The 21,117-nt window shown below is 27.9% G+C and overlaps 1 protein-coding gene across 2 annotated transcripts in view; it reads right to left on the bottom strand.

Annotated features, from left to right (window-relative positions):
* Positions 1-1,858: 1,858 nt before the first annotated feature.
* Positions 1,859-21,117, bottom strand: part of LOC113510806 (uncharacterized) — a 111,054-nt gene continuing 91,795 nt past the window's right edge. For both annotated transcript variants that reach the window (XM_026894342.3, XM_031907251.2), the window contains exons 2-8: positions 20,866-20,973; positions 11,822-11,992; positions 8,251-8,420; positions 7,695-7,908; positions 6,078-6,507; positions 5,443-5,546; positions 1,859-4,358 (exon numbers count right to left, since the gene is read on the bottom strand). In XM_026894342.3, the coding sequence (XP_026750143.1) occupies positions 4,246-4,358; positions 5,443-5,546; positions 6,078-6,507; positions 7,695-7,908; positions 8,251-8,420; positions 11,822-11,992; positions 20,866-20,926 (1,263 nt within the window). In that variant the 5' untranslated portion in view covers positions 20,927-20,973 and the 3' untranslated portion in view covers positions 1,859-4,245. The remainder of the gene's footprint in view (positions 4,359-5,442; positions 5,547-6,077; positions 6,508-7,694; positions 7,909-8,250; positions 8,421-11,821; positions 11,993-20,865; positions 20,974-21,117) is intronic.

The raw sequence follows: 21,117 nt of genomic DNA, 5'->3' as shown, positions 1-21,117 counted from the left end.
AAAACTCATTAAATGATGAATTCTTCATGAAATAACATTACTTGATTTTTTTTTTCGGAAATTAACGCGACGCGATTACTGGTAAAAAGTATAGTTACACACCTGATTTTTATTATGTTCCCCGTGTCTTCGTCCTTATGATCGTTATATATAATACATTTACTGATCAGAACAAAAAGTATATACTACATACATCCTTCTCAGTCTGTATAGCAAATTTTATAAAGATTGCTTAAGCTTTTAAGATGGTAAAAAGTAACACCGAGCTTACTTTCATATTTTATATATTATTAGTAAAGACTTTTACTGAGTATATTTTATGTCATACATCATTATTTATTTATAATTTTACTTCATTAATTTCTATTTGAAACTACAGTGTACTAATAAAGTAGTTTGGCTAACTATTCTCATTGAAGCGTCACACTATCTAACTATGAAATTCCCTGCAGGCAATATTTATGAAGGTGTCTCGCAATCCTTACTTACATGTGCTGAAATCAGAAGCTCACCTCTATAAATATTATACGTTTACCTTGTCAACCCCTGAAGCTTTAATGTTCTGGAAACACGTAGTGTGTTAGCTAATGCTTTGGTACTGTCTACTACTTGTACGAGTATGTGACGTGTATTAGCTTTCACGTAGGCGACTATCTTATACAGAACTCATATTTTGACTTCAATAAATCCGGTTCTCTGCGAAATAGATGTAAAAGATAAATCTAAAATAAAATTTATCTATAAGATCGATTCATAAGAATTATAAGTATTTTTTTTTATTATTCATTTATTCTGCCGTTATCTTTGTAAATTTTTTATATAATTTAAATTTATGTGCTTTTATTTCAAGTATTGAGTATTTTTTTTATTATTCATTTATTCTGCCGTTATCTTTAATATTATAATTTAAATTTATGAATATTTCAAGTATTGAGACTTTATTTTAATATTATATGAATATTTGTTCAATTGTTATAACGACTATATCAAAGTACATCGTTTAGTTTTTATATAATTATATTTATATTGAAACTTTAATTATTTCTAAATAGATTAATAAATTGTAAATCTACATAATTTATGAAACTCTTAAAGAAAATAAGAAAATAAAACTCATTTAAAGTAAAATATTCCATTTACTTTCAATTAACATTAATTTATTATTAATTCATCTTCATCATCAACTTAACAAGTAAAATAAATAATCATTACATTTTCCCTTTTGGATTAAACACTACTGAGAGATTTATTGTTTAATGCTTTCTTATTTAATAAAGGATCAACTGATTTTAAAATACATTAATTGGTGAAGATGGGTTTTGAAAACTAGTCTGGAAATTTCTTAATATAAATACGGTAAATAAGTCTAGGTAAATTCTTTCAATTATCAGAATTACCTTATTTAAACCAGAATATTTTATTTGCTTTGAATAAGTGACATAAAGTTCTTATTTAATAAGTAGATGGTTCCATATTCACCTATTCTTTATAGATACTATATTCAACTAATAAATGTAGTTTTTTTTTTAAAGTTAGTAATTAATTTTACAATAAATAAATAATTTTACAATAATCAAATTTTTTGATTTATTATATTCTTTATTAGTTTAGATGGACTAATTGAGATTAACTAGACCAATCACACCAACTATCTGGTCCTTACATTATGATACGCGTAGATTATGATGTGTTATGAAGGACCAGGTAACGAATATCCGGTGATACAACGTTAACAGCCAGACCGGAGTTAATTCAGAAAAAAAATATTTTTTAAACTTTACTTACTGGGAACAGAATCCAGGATCTCATTTATACAAAGTAAAATGCTTATTTTTGCTAAGTTCCTTTTAATAAATACATCAATGACCTCTATAATATAATTTGATAGAATATTAATGTACGTAGTACGTTATATTAAGTCTATGATTGATATCCTGTGATATTAAAATATTTAAGCCACTTCTAAAAGAAAAAGGTTCTCAATTAGTTTATATTATTTTGCGACAATGTTACTCGATTACGTAATCAATTCTGAACCTATTTTCATAGTTTTTTTTATAATGTACTTGGTTTATTCCTATGTTGGTCCTATTCCAATTTTATGACTATTGCAGCAGCTGTTTTCTATTGTGGAACAAAAAATTGCTTGTTGTGAAGAAAAATCTATATATAAACATGCAATTCCTTAAATCTATATAATAGGTCATAATTTATCGAGTAGCTTGTAAGTACGTAGCTATTCACGATTGAAGTTGCTTTTTGTAGCGCAATATATTCTTGTCTATTACAGATATTGAGGCTATATGATTTTTTCCTAGAATATTAATATATGTAAACATCCCGCGAGTACTGAACGTTTTTACTTTCTGTTGTTAATAGAAACATCGAGACTCGTTATTACCCTTTGAAGTCAGCTGTATAATTGATTTTCTACATCGGCGACCCCCTTTCCCATTTTCTCTGTGAAAGGTGAAGATGATATCGTGCGCCTCACAGCTCAGCCTTTAATATTTAGCTATATTGCATTGACTTGAGCCTTTTGAAAATGTTTTTTGGAGAAAGCTCCTTCGTAGGATTACTTATTATGTAGATAAAACATAACATCCTTTCTCTTACATTGTTGGTATAGGCAGAAAACTAAATAATTCAATTTGTGTAGTGTCGAGATAATCGCGATTTATTATGCTCTAACTTGTTTTTTCTTTTACAACTTTATTGTTAATCTTCCAATAAAAAAAATAGTTTTTTTCATTGAAAGAATTTATATTTTACCATACTATATTATGATATAAACATAAAATACGAGTAATAAAACATTATATATTTATTGTTATGTAATTTATATTTACGTAATACGAAAATATAAATTATTATAACTAAATATGTTATTAGCTTCGTATTTAGAAATAACAAAGAAAGAAACACTGTTTTTATATTATTTTATTTGTATTATTAAGTTTATTTTATACCTTTACAGTTATTTAACATAGTCTTTTTCTGTTTACAGATGAGAAATATGTGTAATATTAACAAAAGTGTGCAACAACATATAAAATATATATCTTATAGATAAAAGTAGGTTTTACTCAGCTTTGCTTTTTCAATAACATCTTAATCATTTATTTATTATTATAATACAAACAAGAAAATCCTATTAAGTTCTTAGAACAATCATTTAATAGCCTTATTACTGTACATTTCGTATTAAAATACACAGAATTGTATTTAAATTTTACTCTAAGTATTACAAGAATCATTTCCATCTTATTATTTTCATTACACCGAATATTACTTGTTTAATGATTAAGAAACTTAATATGTACAGTCTACATTATATTATAATTATTATTATAATAAATGGTTCTTTTATATCTAAACAAACGCCGTGTAGTACACGTTCTAACCACTGTAGAGGAAAAAGCTAGCGTACAGCTACGAACTTTACTTTCCTAAGTGGTCGTAAACTTTAGTTATATAAATGGCAAAATATGTGTTGAAATATGTATAGCAACTTTTTACCAATCGCGTAAAATTACGACTTGGTAGCTACTATTATATATTTGTATACAGTAATTGGTAATAGTTTAATATTTGTCTTTACGAGTATTGCTTTATATTGTAAGAATTAAAAATACTAGTATAACAGTTTAAAACTACAATAAAATTTGTGTATTAAATATAAACAAAATAATTATTTTTTTATGTAAACAATTAGATCTAATATAATAAATTAAATGTTTTATATGAAATGCTCAACATAACCTGTGCAATTATTATAAGTAAATAAAAAATAATAAATGACAAAATTACCTTTTTGTTTTCAATCTACTGCCTGCTACCAATCAATTCTAACAAACCTTTACTCATTTCTAAATTTACCCAAAATATAAATGATCAATTTATTTTGTTAAGTCAAGCATACCACTTTAATATTACATTAAAATATTTTTGAATAATAGCAAAAGTTTATAAATAAAAGATTTTCTTTCTTTGAATGATAAAATTACATAATAATGTCGGTTCCTTCCTTTTTATGATTATAAAGCGGATTATATTTTTTGAATTGTAAATTGTTCTAAAATATCCCTTAATCATAAAAAAGTTACTGTGAAATTGTATACGAGTACAGTTTATATCTTTTTTTTATTTAGGTAGATTATTTTTTTTTTACTTCAAATCTTGTGGGAAAAGAACAACAGTTTTAATACAAAATTTTATTGGAACCGATTACTAGAAATATATATTTCAAGTCAAATATAGCAGTAAAGCCATAAGAGAAACTATAGATAAGTTTAATGGTTGCCAGAAAAGTGTTCCTTTGTTCCACGTATCATGATGAACGGCTGCTTGGTTCTCACCTGGTAAAGAAATATTAAGAGTAAATCTACTATCCACGAAATAATTATTTATGCTATTTTCGAATATGCATGTTATCAATGATATTAACAATGCTATTGATTGCAAATCCAACTTTTTTAGTTTTTATCCGTATCTAATTATTTTTTTCCTGAACTTCAATGAAATGGTCTTTGTAGTAGTGTTTTTGAGTTACGCACATAGGTATTAATTTTATTGTCTTTTTTTCATTCCATACATATGTGTTAAGACTTATGCAACTGAAAATACGTGGCCCAAGACATGTTTATACTTAAACTTCTAATTAATGTGTGATTTATATAACAATGGATAATAACGATAAATATTAATAAAGTTAAACTGACAGAATTAACAGCCACTATAAATACATCGTTGATTAAATGGGAAGTAGGTATAGTATGGTAATGTAAACAGCCGATACCTTCTGTGATGCAAAAGAAGTATTTTGGTAAGTAAATACATCAGTACGAACAGTAATAGAGTTGAACATAAACAAGAGAAAGGATCGTCTAGTATGTCAAATCTCCTCTTGTCTAATAAAAACTTTGAATTTAGATTTTGTTTACTACCGTCGTACTAATATTGATCGTAATAATAGATTTTTTTGTATAGGTAGTCAATAAAATATAGCTAACAATAAAATTATAACTACACTTTCAAATAAATCTTACTGTAACGATGTAAATAAAATAAATAAAAACGTTGTTAGTAAAATTAATATAATTTGTACTTTTGCATCCGCAATTACTATAAAAATACTAGTAAAATAAAGATAAAAATAGTTTTAGTCCAAGAATTCTTCTGATCGTAAAATTTGAAACACTTATTGTGAAACTGCATATTTCCCAATAGGCTAAAGTGATCTCCATTCTAGCGTCCTCTTGAAAATTATTTGAACATTTCAGCTCGATTCGCAAACTCGTTGAGGTGTAAAACCATTTCAAGCACACAATAATAATTTTTATTATGTTTGAAAATCTAGTATTTTGTCTAAAATATATTCTTTTTAGGTTACAAAATTTTTGTAAATTGTATTTTAAAAATTATTTAATATAACAAACTTACCAATTAAAACATGCACGTTAACGATTACTTGTGAGTGATTTTGTAAAAGGCATGTGTATGTTCCGCTGTCATTTTGTGATGCAGATGCCACACTTATTGTAGCACTGAAAAGAAAATTATATAAAAATATTATAACATATTGCACTGTCATAATCATTACCCTACTAGTCATTATTATTAGCATATTTTCACCTTTGAGGTCGGTAGAAATCTCTTAAAATCACCTATTTTAAATTTTGTCTAATAAAATTCATTATTATTTTTGCATTTACATTATATTGGTGTCATAAAATCCCTTCTTTATTTTATTAATATTTTATTCTTCTGATATACTATCTAATCATTATTTTAAAATTAAACGAATATATTAAATGAAGACATGAATGAATGAATTGATAGAAGTGTGTGTATACTAACGACAATAAGATTTAATAATCGAACGTATATCTTGTCTTCAAATATAAGAGTATATATGTTTATAATTCGTATCTGTATGTTTTTTATTTGCATACATTAAGTAATGTCGTTGCCAGTTTTAAACAAATTTCACAATTATTTTTACAATTAATGTGAATTACTATTTATATGTTACTATTGATATCCTACTTTTTTAAAGCTATTTTTGTAACATTTACCTCATATTTCGCCATGTGACATTATCATAAAAGTATTTCCCATGTTTTTTCCAGTATATTCCATAGATGTTATTCACAACTGGTGGAGTAGTGGGTTTTATAGTCATGACTACAGCAGTAGTTAACTCTGGTGCTTTAGTGGTAGTAGTACTTATACTAACTGTTGAACTTAACGTCGTTGTTTCGACGCTCCAACTTTTATTCATTACTAAATCTATTCTATTAAAAACAGTGCTCAACTTTGTTGTTAATTCTGTAGTAGTAGTTGTAGGCGTAGTGGTAGGAGTTTGGGTTGTGGCAGGAGCTTTAGTTGGTAATGAAGAAACGTAATCTTCTGATATGATGCATGTTAGTTTTATTGAACTGCCAGCTTTATAAAATCTATCTTTCACCTCATGAGACTGATCATTGTTAATAGTCAATACAGGAGCTGAAACAATTTATTATCATGAATATAATATACTTAAAGATTTGTATAGGGTATAATAAAAAAGGCTATAATTCTACAAAACCCAACGAAAGCATTCATGAAACTCAACTTTCCCCAAGGAAGAACGTAGATCGGTAACAAAAAATCCTTCGTATAAAGCGCGCTGTTATGGGAAAAGCTTTTTTGGATCCTGGATATTAAATCAAATATTCTGAGTCGTATAATAAAAGATTTACAGAGTAGATAAAGAAACGGATGTGTTTTTTGGCTCTTTGCCTACCATGCACCCGGTATGAAAATGGATCAATTTACAAATTCTTAAATTAGAAGCCAACGTAAAAGTAATTCATTTTGTTGAAAATCCGTCTCATGAATATCCACCATTTTTTTTTTTTTATTTTTCTTTAGATAGTAAAATATTTTTTTGTTTCATAACTTTTTGTGTTCAATAAAGCTTAAAAAGAAAATTAAAATCTCTGAAGTCATTAAATAATTAAGATTTCAGTAAGCATATGATAGATATCGGTTAAACCCTGTAAGTAAAACGCACAAAATTCTCATCATAAAAATATATTGAACGCGTGCTAGTGTCCTCAGAGAGCTTTAGATTTATCTGATACGCGATGTGGGGATGCGAAAAAATAAAATATAACATTACTACCTACGCTTCAAGATTATAAACGATAGCAATCCTTTGTTCGTTGTAATGTAAAAGCTTTTTGGATAACGAATGAATGTTGTGCAAAGTAATTGTTAATGGCCTATAATATTTCAAGACGTTATTATTAGTCGTAGCATTTTCATATATTATCATTTACATTAAGTTAAAGAAAAAAACAAAATCGGCTTTTTTTTTTCGAGAAAAATTATTTCAAGAACAAAGGCTTCAATAGTAATTTATTTATAAAAAAAATCGCAATTTATAATTGCCATTGCAAAAAACAGTCATATCAGAAATAAATAAACTAAATTACGAGTAAATCCCTAATTTTTGGTTTATTATGTTATAAATTAATATAAACTTGAATATATCATGATAAGATAACCATAAACGTCATGATAGACTTTAAGCTTTTAGTTTATGATATTAGCTATTAACATATATGGTATGCAGAATTAAATAAGTGCATAATGATTTCGCAATCAATATTATGTAAAGCAACTTCTGACTATTTTAGAATACTTACGTAATACAGTTAAATTAACAAATATTGTCCTGGGAGGGTGGGTTGCTATTTGGCACATATAGTTCCCGGCATCTGAATGCTTTACAGGATTCATGCTGAGTCTCCAGTTATTAGGATACTGGAACTTGACAGCTATCCGACTATCGCCTGTGTACGGCGATGGGCCAACTGTCAATAGTTGTGCAGAATCTGTTGAATTCCGCATCCAAGTCACCTGTGCGCAAATGGTCCACGTTAGTTCTGGTAATATTTTATTTTGTTGTCAGAATTTGTATTGAAGAAAAATTGAGATATGCAATGTATATTAACTATAACATATTATTTGATAACTGAAATTATTATTTTATTGTCAATATTAATTTCATTGTCTATATGTAATATTGCGCAAACGTAATAATGAATGTAAACGTTAAAAAAGAAATTGAAATCTTATTGTAACAGACAGAGTAAATCGAATTGAATTTATTTAGCAACAATATAATATTTTTTAACTATATATTAGTATTAGTTACGTCTAAAATAATCAGTAGAATAAATAAAAACATGACTAACTTACTGTTTTGTCTTTTAGCATAACAACTCTACAATTCAGCAATGCTTCAGAGCCGACATGAGCTGTTACTTGCGAATACTTCTCGTCTTCAAAATATGGCCCCCAATGATGTTCATGATGGTGATCATGATAATTTTGGTAAGGTACATAATGCCGAGTTTCTTCTACCTTTCCTATGGTATAAGAGGAAAAATCCATATCAGTAAGTAAATGTAATTGTCATTAAAATAAAATATAGTAATCAAAGATGCATGATATAATAAATTATGTATTAAGAAAGAAAAAAAAAAAACACATTTATAGGAAATATTTTAACAATTGTTTGTAACGATTGATTGGTTTGTTGTATATGCTAATATAAGTTATCAATTTCTGCCTACCTTCTATAATGTCATAGTTTCATAAATTATCCTTAATACCTCTTTGTATAAATATACGAAAGTAAACTGTTATTTTATTTTATAACATTGAAATTAGATCAAGCATCTTTCCGTTGCGCCATTTTTAGCTCAAGGAGTTCATCGTAAAGAGTCATTACAGAATATAACGGTATAATGCTCTTTTGCCTTTACATAATAATATTATTATGAAATTTGAAAATATGAAAGATAAAGAAAATATACGACTCACATACGATGTTATCGTTTGTAAAATGTATGTTTTCTTTGTCTTTTCATTGTGTGTGCACTCTCACAGTCTTATTCATAAAAATTCTTATCGTAGGTTTAAAGAGCTCTTTAGCGAAAATGTCAAATAATTCTATTGAACATATATGTAATAGAGTGTTATTCATAACTGTTCAATAACTAAAAGAGCTCACAACTCAATAACAAACATGTCGAGTTGTACGAGTATACTCGTATATCATAGACGGCCAGCTGTAGTCAGCTGTCAAAAGTATTATTATTATTATATATTCTTTATTGCTAAAATATACAGTCAAAAGTTAATTGTTAGCAGAGGCGAACTTATCTCTAAAAGATTTCTTCCAGATTTTGATAAAAAAAAATCTTGACAAATATTGTTATTTTTTATATTAATAATTATAAAAATATAATAATAGCTATTTTAATTAAAAACGAATCTTTATATACATTAAAATATTATGCACATGGATGAGATTAAACAAATACAGTATTGATTTAACACGTCATTGGAATGGGTGTGCATATCATATTATAATAATGTTATTCATAACTAACCACAGGTTTTAACTGATTAATTTTTTAGACCATAGAAAATAAATATATTGCATTTATAAGCATAATACTTTTCTTTATTAAACCCATTTTGGGGTTAAAATATCTCTATAGTAGTCATTAGGCCATTTTGACTTTATAGGACCGCTTGATATTTTCACCTTATTGGTTTGTTATACTATATTCATGAATAAATTTTTTTTAATATTACAGATTTATGATATGGGTTATAATGCATTTACAGATAATTTATAACGAACATTGTTATTGAATAATTATAGCATAGTTATTGTGTATATTAATACATATTTTTTTATAAACACTTTATTTTTTTGTTATAGAGAACTTATAATGGCACGATAATTTTTATGAATAAGACAGCCAAATTTTAATTAACCATGTATTTATGTAGAAATTCATAATATATAAGTTTTCTGTATGTTATATGACAACTCATGATGTTTTGAAAGCACAGAAAATAATGTTCCCATATTCCAGTTTCTTATCTTTTTAGTGCCTTTTTACGACATCAGCGGAATAAGGTGGCCAATTCGAAGACGAAGAGCATACTAACCTGAAGGGATATTTAGATATATCTGTTTATTAAGATACCTCCCATGTATTTGTTTGTTTCAAGAAATTGCATTACACACAGTATAATAAGATTACAACCCCATAGTATTACCGTCAATGTAACCAACAAGTCTCGGTTTTTAAAATAATTATTCAAAAGTAATTCTCCGTTATGAGAATAGTTAACTGTTATCAGTTTCAAGTTAATGAATAAATTATTTTATTGCTGTGTGTATTCTGAAATTATGACGGGTATTAATAAAATTGTCTTGTACGTAGTTTAAAAAACTTTTTAATGGCTCTGAAATTTGTCTGTGCTATTACCATAAGACTGTTATTTCTTAATTTGAAATGAATAATGTATTATGTCTTATTATTCAAATGATACGTACGAATAGACCCGCAAATTTAATCATGAATTTTAATTTTGCAGAAGAATAATGTGTCAGAACAAAGGATTTAAATTGTCCATAGATTGTTTTAAATTGGCTATTTTAAATATAAATACATTATATCTATTATTATATTAAAATAGTAATTCAATGGAAAAAATAGTGGTGACACTTCGGGGTTTTTTTAACTTTGAACTCGATAGGTAACTCCTAAGATAATACGGGAGTAAAAACCCGTGTAAATGCTTATAATGTATAAATTCACTGCAATTATTATTCAATAATCACCCATCTTGTCAAAATAGATGACCACTACGATAAATTAGGTATATAGTATTTCGATACAAGTTAGCTACATAATTCGTATCGTAATAAAACCAATACGTTATATTAAAACGTAAATAACAGGTCAGTGAGCACCGCTCCACTTACGTACTAACGTGAAACCACACTTTCTTGAAGATCAATACTATAAAGATTTATGGGTCGACCTTATGTGCACCTATTTCATTGAAAAGACGAGCCTTTTTGTAAGATATGCCGGAATACACTTCCATGAAATATAATCCTGTCTTTCAAAGGCGTTGTGACTTTTTTCGAAAAGAAGTAGTTTTTTTTTAAATATATGAATTTTAATACGAATAACCGTCGTTCCTTTAAAACAAAAAGTGTAAGTAAATGAATAGAGTCAATCGTATTTAGGTGTATCTATTATATATAAATAAAAAATGATTGCTGAACGTATGTAAGTACATAACATACATCAGAACAGCTTCATCTATGTGACTAAGTCTGTTTTGTTGTGTTTGTAATTATAAATACAGGGTAGAAAGAAGAGATTTGTCATCTCTTGGCGCCTTAAAGACTACATCAATCGTCATAAATTTTGGCATAAAAGTAGTATTAAGAACGGGGAAGAATATACTATTAAGTGACTTTTATTCTGGTCAATAAATATCTCTCCGAAGATAAGTGTACAACGAGAGGGGCCTAGAAACTCTTGGCATAAAGGCTACTATCGTCTTATGAGTTAGTAATAGTGCCTCTATTATGTAGAAAAAGTAGTAGGCACAGCTAGTAGTTCATAATTTTTTATATAAATATAATGTAAATTATATATTATCTTTTTAATTTTAATTTTTGCATTAAAAAGCTATCGCCTTTTTTCCTTGTTCACCTACTCAAAGGTTGTCTGGAAAAGATTGCTATGCGATAAGACCGCCTTTTGTACTTTATTAGTGATTACCACGTAAAAAATAATACAAAAATATATTTGTATTATTTTTTATGTGGTAAAAAAGAATAAATAAATATATACAATATTTTAAGGAAAATATTAAGATTCTATTATGTAAATTTCAATATCTTATTGGAATATTTGATACTATAAATTATAATCATTATACCTACCTTGTAACAAATTGTCGTTACGGTCCGTCGCTCCCTCTCTTTTGATGTTCTCCCGTAATTGCTTGCTAATGTTTCTAAATATCTCCCTGGATAGTGCCAGGCTATCCTTCTCATCGCTTCGACGTCTCCTGGCGACATTCGCTCTGTAATCTTCTGGGAATCGCAGTGGTTCTGTACAGAAATAAAAAAAAAGAAAATATAACCACGACTACTCGGATAATCCTTAAAAGGTAATTAGAGAAATTTGTCTATTTGCAGTAAATGTAGAATTTGACATCTCGTCGAGAATATTAGAATGCGTTGTAGCAATCAATGCTCTTCTTGAATTTAGCTCACTTATTAAGTGTTAGGTATTTTAGGAATTATATTAATTTTGGGCTAAAAGTACTCTATGTGTTAATTTAGGTCTTGGGCTGTATGCGAACGAATTTTAAATCAAATTTGTTTTAATGTTTAGATATGATTAACGACGAAAAAGAAAATTATTAATATTTATTAATTTAAATATAAAATAAAAGTTTGTGAAATACATAGTATTAATTTGTTACTAATAGTTACTTATGTAAGTAACATTCTAATAATCTCCATTTATATTATCTACCATTTCAATAAAAAATTGACTATATAAAGATAAGTGTAATTTAAAGACGAAAAATTTACATGTGACTAGGTACCGTACCCTAAGGTACGGTATGGTAATCCTGGTTTTTTTTATGCATCTTGTAATGGCAAAAGCGCTGTCAGCTCATTGTTGTTGCCGTCATTTTTAAACATGTACAGCAACATGGTCATCATTGAAAACTCATATATCATAATATCTATAGCATCACTCAAGCGTTCCCATTCCACCATCATCTTACCCACCCTTCGAATCGAAGCACAGCTGCTTAGCGGCGTTCGTTATAAAAATGGTAAAACACGCAAATAAAATCAGCGTATTTCGTCTACCAAGATATTTTTAGTTTCTCGTATAAGTGAGCCTGAAAAATGACGGAAACCGTCGCCGTCTGTCAAGGCTGATCCCGAAACGCGATGTGAATTATAATGCTTTTATTCTTATAAAACCGCTTTAACATTATTGTATATGTGTAATAGAAGTTTCTTATTATCACATAGATTTTCTAATAATAAAAATATAGTAGAGAGTATATCAGTTAATTACATTTAGAGGAAATGTAATTAACTGAATAAATAAGCATCCATTTAAACATTGAGCAAAATATTACACAACGCCGTTTAGTTATGCATTAAGTAGAAATTGCACTATATTTACTAAATATATATTATATTCTCGTTATACTAGATATAGGTTAGTCTCTTTTAAATTCCGAGGAAATGCTTAGATCATAATTAAAGATTAAAGATTGTCCACAAATCAAAAACTGATTTCAATTTCAATTGTGACAAAAAACCAGTTATTTTGATAAAATTTCTATAGAACTAATCTGTAAGTATATCTTTGCAGATAAAAAGAATTTTCCAAATATATATATATACATATGTATAAATACGTACCTATGGTGTAGAGGTTTCATATAGTACATATATATACATACTATGTTAAACCTCTACACCACCAAGATCGTCGTAAATGCATAAGTTAGTTACCTTATCCAAATATTTCCGCACTTAGCCACAGAATATCTAATAGTACGCTTTAGTCTCATGATTGGGCTATTGTGTTTGAGAATATAAATACATAATAGATATCTACTATCTACTTAAAATAAGAAAATATTTTAATGTATTTAAAATGAATTTAATCGTAATTTTATCAGCATTTTTGTCTCGAATTTATTAAATGAATAATAATTGCAAATTGAATAAATAACCCTTAATTACTTTTTCAAGTTGTTTTGCTATTTTAAAAATATTATAAATATAATATAAATATTATTATCAAAATATAATATAACAAAGGAATACCTATATAAATAACAAAATAAATAAGCAGCTTAATTATATATCGTAGTGACAATGATGATGATGATATCAGCTGTTATTGTTCACTGCTGAACATAAGCCTCCTCCTATTGAGGGATTTTACCAGCAAGTATCACGCTTAGCAGGTAGGTTAGTAACCGTAGTTAGACTTTGGTGATGTTTTAAGAGGGACGCTGCTGCCAAGCCCTCAGATGTAACAATAATTATTCATAATGCAAATTTTAAATTATAATTTATATCCCAGAAATGATAGGACATGTTTGGCATATTTAATATGCTGCTTAAAAACAATTTTGTATTCATGATCAAATAAATGAATTGATTTGTAAAGATGAACAGATGAACGGATTTGAATGAAATTTATTACATAAATGGACCGTTGAATAAGTGTTGCCTAAATTAATACGTATATTTTTATCAAAATTTTTATATTTATAGTTAGTAGACAAATAAGCAGCGATTGTAAGTAATATATTTTTAACGAAGTGTTGTAATTACAAAGTAATTAAGTTAATGATTACAAATACAAAATTGAATATAATTTCAGTAGGTATCAATAAACTCCGTAACCGATAGGTATCCGAATTGGAATGATATTCGGAAATTAAGTATGACGGAATTTCATTACCAGTGGGAAATAAGAAATTTTAATATTCAAATGGCGACCTTAAGATTCATTTCTAAAATTTCACTTTCATATTTTTTAAATTACGTTATCATGCATTCAAATGGAATTATTTAATTATAATAATAGTACGTAGTGACAGCGGTTTAGTTTTAGTTATTTCTTAGTACACCCAAATTTAAAAATCTTAAATTGAATCTATTATACAAAGTAAGAACTATGTTAAGGTTTTTTTAAATGATCTATTTGTGGCGATACTTATTTAGTGGATTTGAGTTTGAGTTAGGATATACCTAACTTAAAACATAAGATACTGCAATACAGCATACGATACTACACTCTCGCAAACTGAGGGCAATAGCTAGTTTTATGTAAAAACTTATTCTATTCTTATTTATTTCTTTGTAGTATAGTTGAAAACACGATTGAGCATGGACAGATAAGAGGTATGGTTTATCCTGTTAGAAAGCCAAAGTACATACATACATTAATTTTATGTTTTTAAATATGAACTGGTGATATACCCAACTTTGGTGTACGAATGTAAATTAATGCGAATAACGATCAAAAAGCTAAAGTCACCCGACACTATCGATGATATATCGGACGTTAGTTTGTAGAAGATTGAAATGGCTCTCAAACAGCTTAAAAATGGCAAGGTACCGGAGGAGGACAAAATTACAGCAGATCTTCTAAGAGAAGGTGGAAAACCGGTACTTGTAGTTCTTCAGAAGCTATTTAATTTCGTCATTCATAACGGTGTTATACCCGAGGCGTGGACCATAAGCGCGGTAGTCCTGTTCTTCAAGAAAGATGAGAATATCCTATTGAAGAACTATAGACGGATATCCCTTCTGAATCGCGTCTACGTACTGTTTTCGAGAGTCCTGACCAATCGTCTTACACACAACTCGACAACTTCCATTTTATAAGGTTAGTTTTATATATACGAGTATTTTATTATATTTAAAAAAATTGTAATTACACGATATATGTACATAGAACATATTTAAAAAAATGTGAGAGATATTAATATAAGTACTAGAAACTAAAGCAATGATTTTTAGAATATTTGTCTGTCCATATGTTTGTTCTGGCTTCAAACAAAAACTCCTTAATTAAACTGGACGCAATTTCTATATTTGTATTTCTGAAGTTTTAATTTAAAAACTGGTTGGTATACATTTTATCTTAATACGCCATATAGAAGTGATCTTTTTTTCGTTGTTTTTATAGAATTTTAACTAGATCATATCTGTACATAGGAGATATCAAAAATTATAATAATATGAAGGGTCTTAATAAAAGCAATAGAAGCAATATGTTTAGAATTTTCATTATCTGTTTCTTTGCTTGTATATTTTATCATTACATTTCGTATCTAAAAACTACTGCACCAAATTGGTTAAGGTTTTCACAGTCGCTTGCCTAAAGATTTCATTTATAATTTGGTACTACATATTTTACTTCAATGTGACTACTTATTATCGCAAGATATTTCCACAGAAAACATATAATAAATAATTAATTTGTCGATGGGATTGATTTTCCTTTTCCTTTCTCTTTTTTCATTACTTATTCCTCTTTCTCACTCTATTCTTTTTTCTTTTTCAAGTTTTTTTTACATACTCAAATTACAAAGAATGTTAAAATGTAGTAGTATTCAATACGTAATACTATTCTACGTAATAGTAGTCATAAAGAAATTTTAATTATTCGGGCAGTATTTGCTGTTAAAAGTGAGTATTATAGATATGAAGTAAATTAAATAAAATATATTTTATGTATATAAAGATAAAATATACAGTTACATACTTCCAAAACTCACACGTACAAAGTCGCTATAAGCTGGTATATTTATTTTAATTATAAATATATAATCAGAAACGTTATAGATTTTTCATTTCGGAAAACTCAGTAATAATTTCAGATAGAATTTCGTGTACATGTTTCGAGTGCCAAGTTTTATCAGGCGTTATGAAATGGCTTATATGAATCGTAATTCATTTGATCGGAAAACGGAAAACGTCTACCACAATAATTTACAGACATTTTCCATTTTAAACATTAAAGAAAAAAATACTGAAATGCAGAGCTAGTGAGGTAAATTCTCACTAATATTATAAAATATGAAATTAGTTCATTTCTTTTACATATTAGAGTTATAATGGCGCAACTGTTCGTCATGACAGTTGGCATTTACATACTATGGGATGAAGAACTTATGATATATAGGATATAAAATCCTGTATATCAACATAACCTCAATCCAGAGCATGAAGTCGTAGGTAACAGCTAGTGCTTAAAATATAGGTACTTAAAAGCATAAAATTATTACATAACCCTGACTCTGTTTACCTAAAAAAACAGCTTAAAAATTTTAACAAAAAATGTTTACTACCTGTAACACGTAACTGGTAATACGTTACCAGATTGGTTTGTTACCCAGTTTGTCCTACCTGTCTGTCTGACTTACTATATTGAACCGTAACTAATTTTTATTATCTAGTTATTAGTTATTTATTGCCAAATATGAAATAAAATATTATATATTTAGGAAGACTGAGCGTGCGAGTCTTCGCCTGTTTATTTTTTTTTCCTAGTTTGACGAACATAATTTAACTCTCCTTTATCGATAGCAATCTATTTTGTAACACTGACAATGCCTATAAGAAACTATATTTACTCAAACTTTTCCAGAAAAACTAACAATATGTCAGAACTAGTAAGAAACTCAATCAAGAGAAATAAAGAGCGAAGGCACCCAAGCATCCAAGTTTTATTTGGTTGAATAGCCGTAGGTATGTAACATTAAGGATTTTCTTATTAACTCTCTCAGTTCCGAAAGTAAAACGAACATATTATAAGCGTAATAGGGAGGTTTTCTAAAGCAAATACGAGTACATTAACATCCTTTGTATTAACCCACTACTGGGATAAGAGAGACAATAAGAGAATTTAATAAAAAAAATAATAAGAAAACTAAAGTTATTTAGTAGATATTCTTTTCTTTTTCATTTCCTACTTTATTCCTTGTTTGAAAATCTATATATGTATCCCTAAATGTCGAGATGTTTTGATTTGTATTTTTATAAAACTAAGATCGTTATATTTATCATTTAATTTTTCTCTTTCTATTTTTTATCTTTTTTTTTTTTGTAAATTATTAATTATAGAAAGTTTTGTTTCAGTATCATTCTATAATTAATATTTTACACACAATAATTAATTAAATGTTCTTTATTTATCATCATGAACATGACAACCAATAAAGCATTTCTATGTAAGACGTACATACACTTATTGATTTAAACTACTTGTTAAGATACATTTCAAAGGGTTGCATTAGAGGTACTGTCTTAATTACAGGCTGTCACAACAAGAATATGGTAGTATGTAACTACTGGAAAAGTAGAGATCTAATAACAAACGCAAGTAATAACGGTAAATTAGAGAATTCAAGAAGTATAATTATATACTCATAAACAACAAATATTACAAAATTTTGCTGTTTATGTAATCGTATTGTTAATAAATTAATAACATGTGGACAAATTTGCAAGATATAGCTAGTATATTAATAATTTGCAATTTTTAACGTATTAATGAATACAATTTGATTTATAAGAAATATATTAGTCAAGAAATTATCAGCATCTACTAATTAATAAATATTGGTTTATTTACGGCATTTACATCACCTGAGATTAAATTTTATAATTTTAATAATTCTGAATTGACACCAAAATTCTTAGTAATAAATGAGAATCGGTCGTTTATACTAATATTGTAAAAAAGTAAGATTTAATTCTTTGTTTGTAATGACTCGAAAATTACTCAATCAACTTTAAAAGCACTAAAGCTACATTATTAGCAAGTAATATAGGCTATTATATATTTTTGAAAATTCTATCTACCCGTGTAAAGCCGGACCAGATATCTAGTTGTAAATCAAAAGGGAATTTATTAATAATTAATAAATTATTTTTTATTGTTCACAACACAAAAAAAAATAAAAAAATAGGCGGGCTTAGTACATATATAACATTCTCTCTCAGTAAACTATGTTTTTTTTTATTGTCAGGGAAGCAAACGATCCACGTGATGGAAAGCAGCTAATGTAAGCAGCCTATGTAATGTACACCTGCAACACGAGAGGAGTTGCATGTGTGTTGTTGGCCTTTTAAATATGTTTTCATTCCTTTTGTGTCTTCATTCCTTTATTTTTGTCGCCTTCTTTTGTCGTCGTCAGTCCGTCTTTTGTTGGTCGAATGTTTTAATAAACAGCTGATGAGAAAACTAGTCAAAGAGACCGCAAAAGATAGTTTCGAACATGACCTTTGCGACTGTTATAAGTAGGTATTTTTATAAGTAAGAATGAAGTTATTTCTATAAAAACCTACAAATAATATATAGTTGCCTACATTAGTGGTCATTGTTTGACTTATGTCAAGTTTCCAGCAACAAAATTTAACAAAAATCTAATCACAATCTATTGGGGGGAAAGGGATTGTTAGTAACGGAGACTGAGAATCCCATTGCTAGCAATATACCCAACCAGGTCGACCTCCTCGCGGTTCTCCCTGGAAACTATCATGGTTAATTTCTGATAAATTCATCATGATGGGCTAACTGGCCTATTTTCATTCTCATCTATCACCCTTCACTGGTGCTCCGCCAGCGTATCCCGTTAGCGCAGGCGGGGTTACCATACCATTTTCACCCATCAAAAAAAAAACACAATCTATTTCGGACCATCAGTTAATTACTACTATTATTAGACTATGGAGGCGTAGCCTTTATAGCGATTGACCATTTCTATTTTGATTTTGTTAGGTTTGCTAGCTATAAATTTGTCTTTAAATTAGATTCCTATTTCATGCATAAAACATCATTTAAGATTAGTAATAAAATATCGTATCATTTACTTGATTGATATAAATAAATAAACTCAAAACCTGTGGTATCCATAATGAGAGCAATTTTGTCGGTACCTATTTATATTAAGAAATAAATAACGTCCATTTGTTTTTGTAATTTGGAAGGAATTTAGAATTACAGAACTGTTTCTAAAAAATCTTTCAAGGCAGAGCAATACAATATAGTTATGTAAAATGAAATGAGCTATCAACTTGTGTGATGTGACAAACTTTATAAACCAACCTTAAAATATAAAATACTAAAAAAAAAATTAATATTTACACATTGATTTTTCTGGCTTCAATCTAAATAATTTGACGATCCATGTGGAATAATAATTTAATATTTAGATATAATAATAGATATGCAATTACATTATGATTTAATTGCTTATCTACTTAGTTAATCATAGATTCGTGAAACTGACATGACAGCTTGTCAACATAAATCAACAGCGAAATATTATGCATTAACGTGACAACATTTATAATTTAAATTAATTACAGTTTAGTGTTCAGTGAGATGGGAAATAGAATATTTGACAGATAAGTAGATCGTTAATAAAATACATGTTCATACCACATTTGAATATCTTAAAACGAGATTAAAATTGGCAAAAAAGCGTTAACTACAGAACATGTGGTTGTCTTATAAATGGTTTTGTGTCACTTAAGTTCAAAGACTTCCTGAGCAACGAGTTCCATCTAATGGTGTATATATTACATTTGCATGTACGAGGTAGTCCTTGAATAATATTTCTTCCTCGTCAGTTCTTTAAGTTATAGGTCGATCTATTGGCATATTTGCTAGTTTATTTTTCAAATTATATCGGTCATTGGAACTTTTGCAGATATCACCATTTAAACGCTATTACGTAGCGAACCAAATTCCGGGTAAAGTAGTGTCTATAGCTCATTTAACTACTTGTGGTTTCTGCTTTCGAATAGTAGTGTAAATTACAACATGAAAGTTGTTAAAAATATTTTATTATTTGCTCCTTAATACCAGTTCAATTATTGAATTTAACTTTATCTTAATTTACGCGGATAAAATTACATTATACAGCTACGTATATCTATAAATTATACTTATATATTATTGCAATATACAGCAAACATAGAATTCCAAAGGACCGATTCAACCAGATCTCTCGCTTCTTCCATATTCATTAGTCTATTCGTACAAGATATTTCTTATTTGGCCCTTTTTTAGTTTGTTACCTATTTTGTGGATGTATATCCGTTTAGGGCTTTCCCTATAGAACATTTTCCTTCATTCGCATTCGATATATATAATAACACATTACAAACAACCAGCGAAATATTCCCGTTTTAATTTTTTACACTACCATTTTATATTTATATGCTTCTTTATTCACACTATTTTTATGACCTTTTTAATATTAAATTATTATTTCTCAGAATTCACGTCTCTAAGAAATTGATATTTCTCTAATGCTTCTTCTGCAATACTAAAGATACTTTCAAATGTTGAAAATGGAATTCAAAATTCCGTTTCATTTTTATTAAATAGTGAACACAATCTATATAATTACCAGATGCAGTATGTAGGCAGCATAATGCTAGACAGACGAAGTAGAGGCTGTCCCACTGCATATTAGAGAGCACATCACAGGTGCCGACGCATCACGCTCGCCCCTCACCTGGTGATAAAGAATTCATCATATTATTAACTCACTTTAACTTACGTGTTAACTACGCCATAATTCAAATGCCAAATAATGTATTTTGTTACAGAGAAAACTGTCTTTTATATCTTTATTTATAGCGACAAAAATAAAGAAAAA

This window comes from Galleria mellonella, unplaced genomic scaffold, assembly GCF_026898425.1.
Source record: "Galleria mellonella isolate WM207_F2 unplaced genomic scaffold, CSIRO_AGI_GalMel_v1 utg32, whole genome shotgun sequence".
Lineage (NCBI taxonomy): Eukaryota > Metazoa > Arthropoda > Insecta > Lepidoptera > Pyralidae > Galleria > Galleria mellonella.
This window is presented reverse-complemented; position numbering and strand designations above follow the sequence as displayed.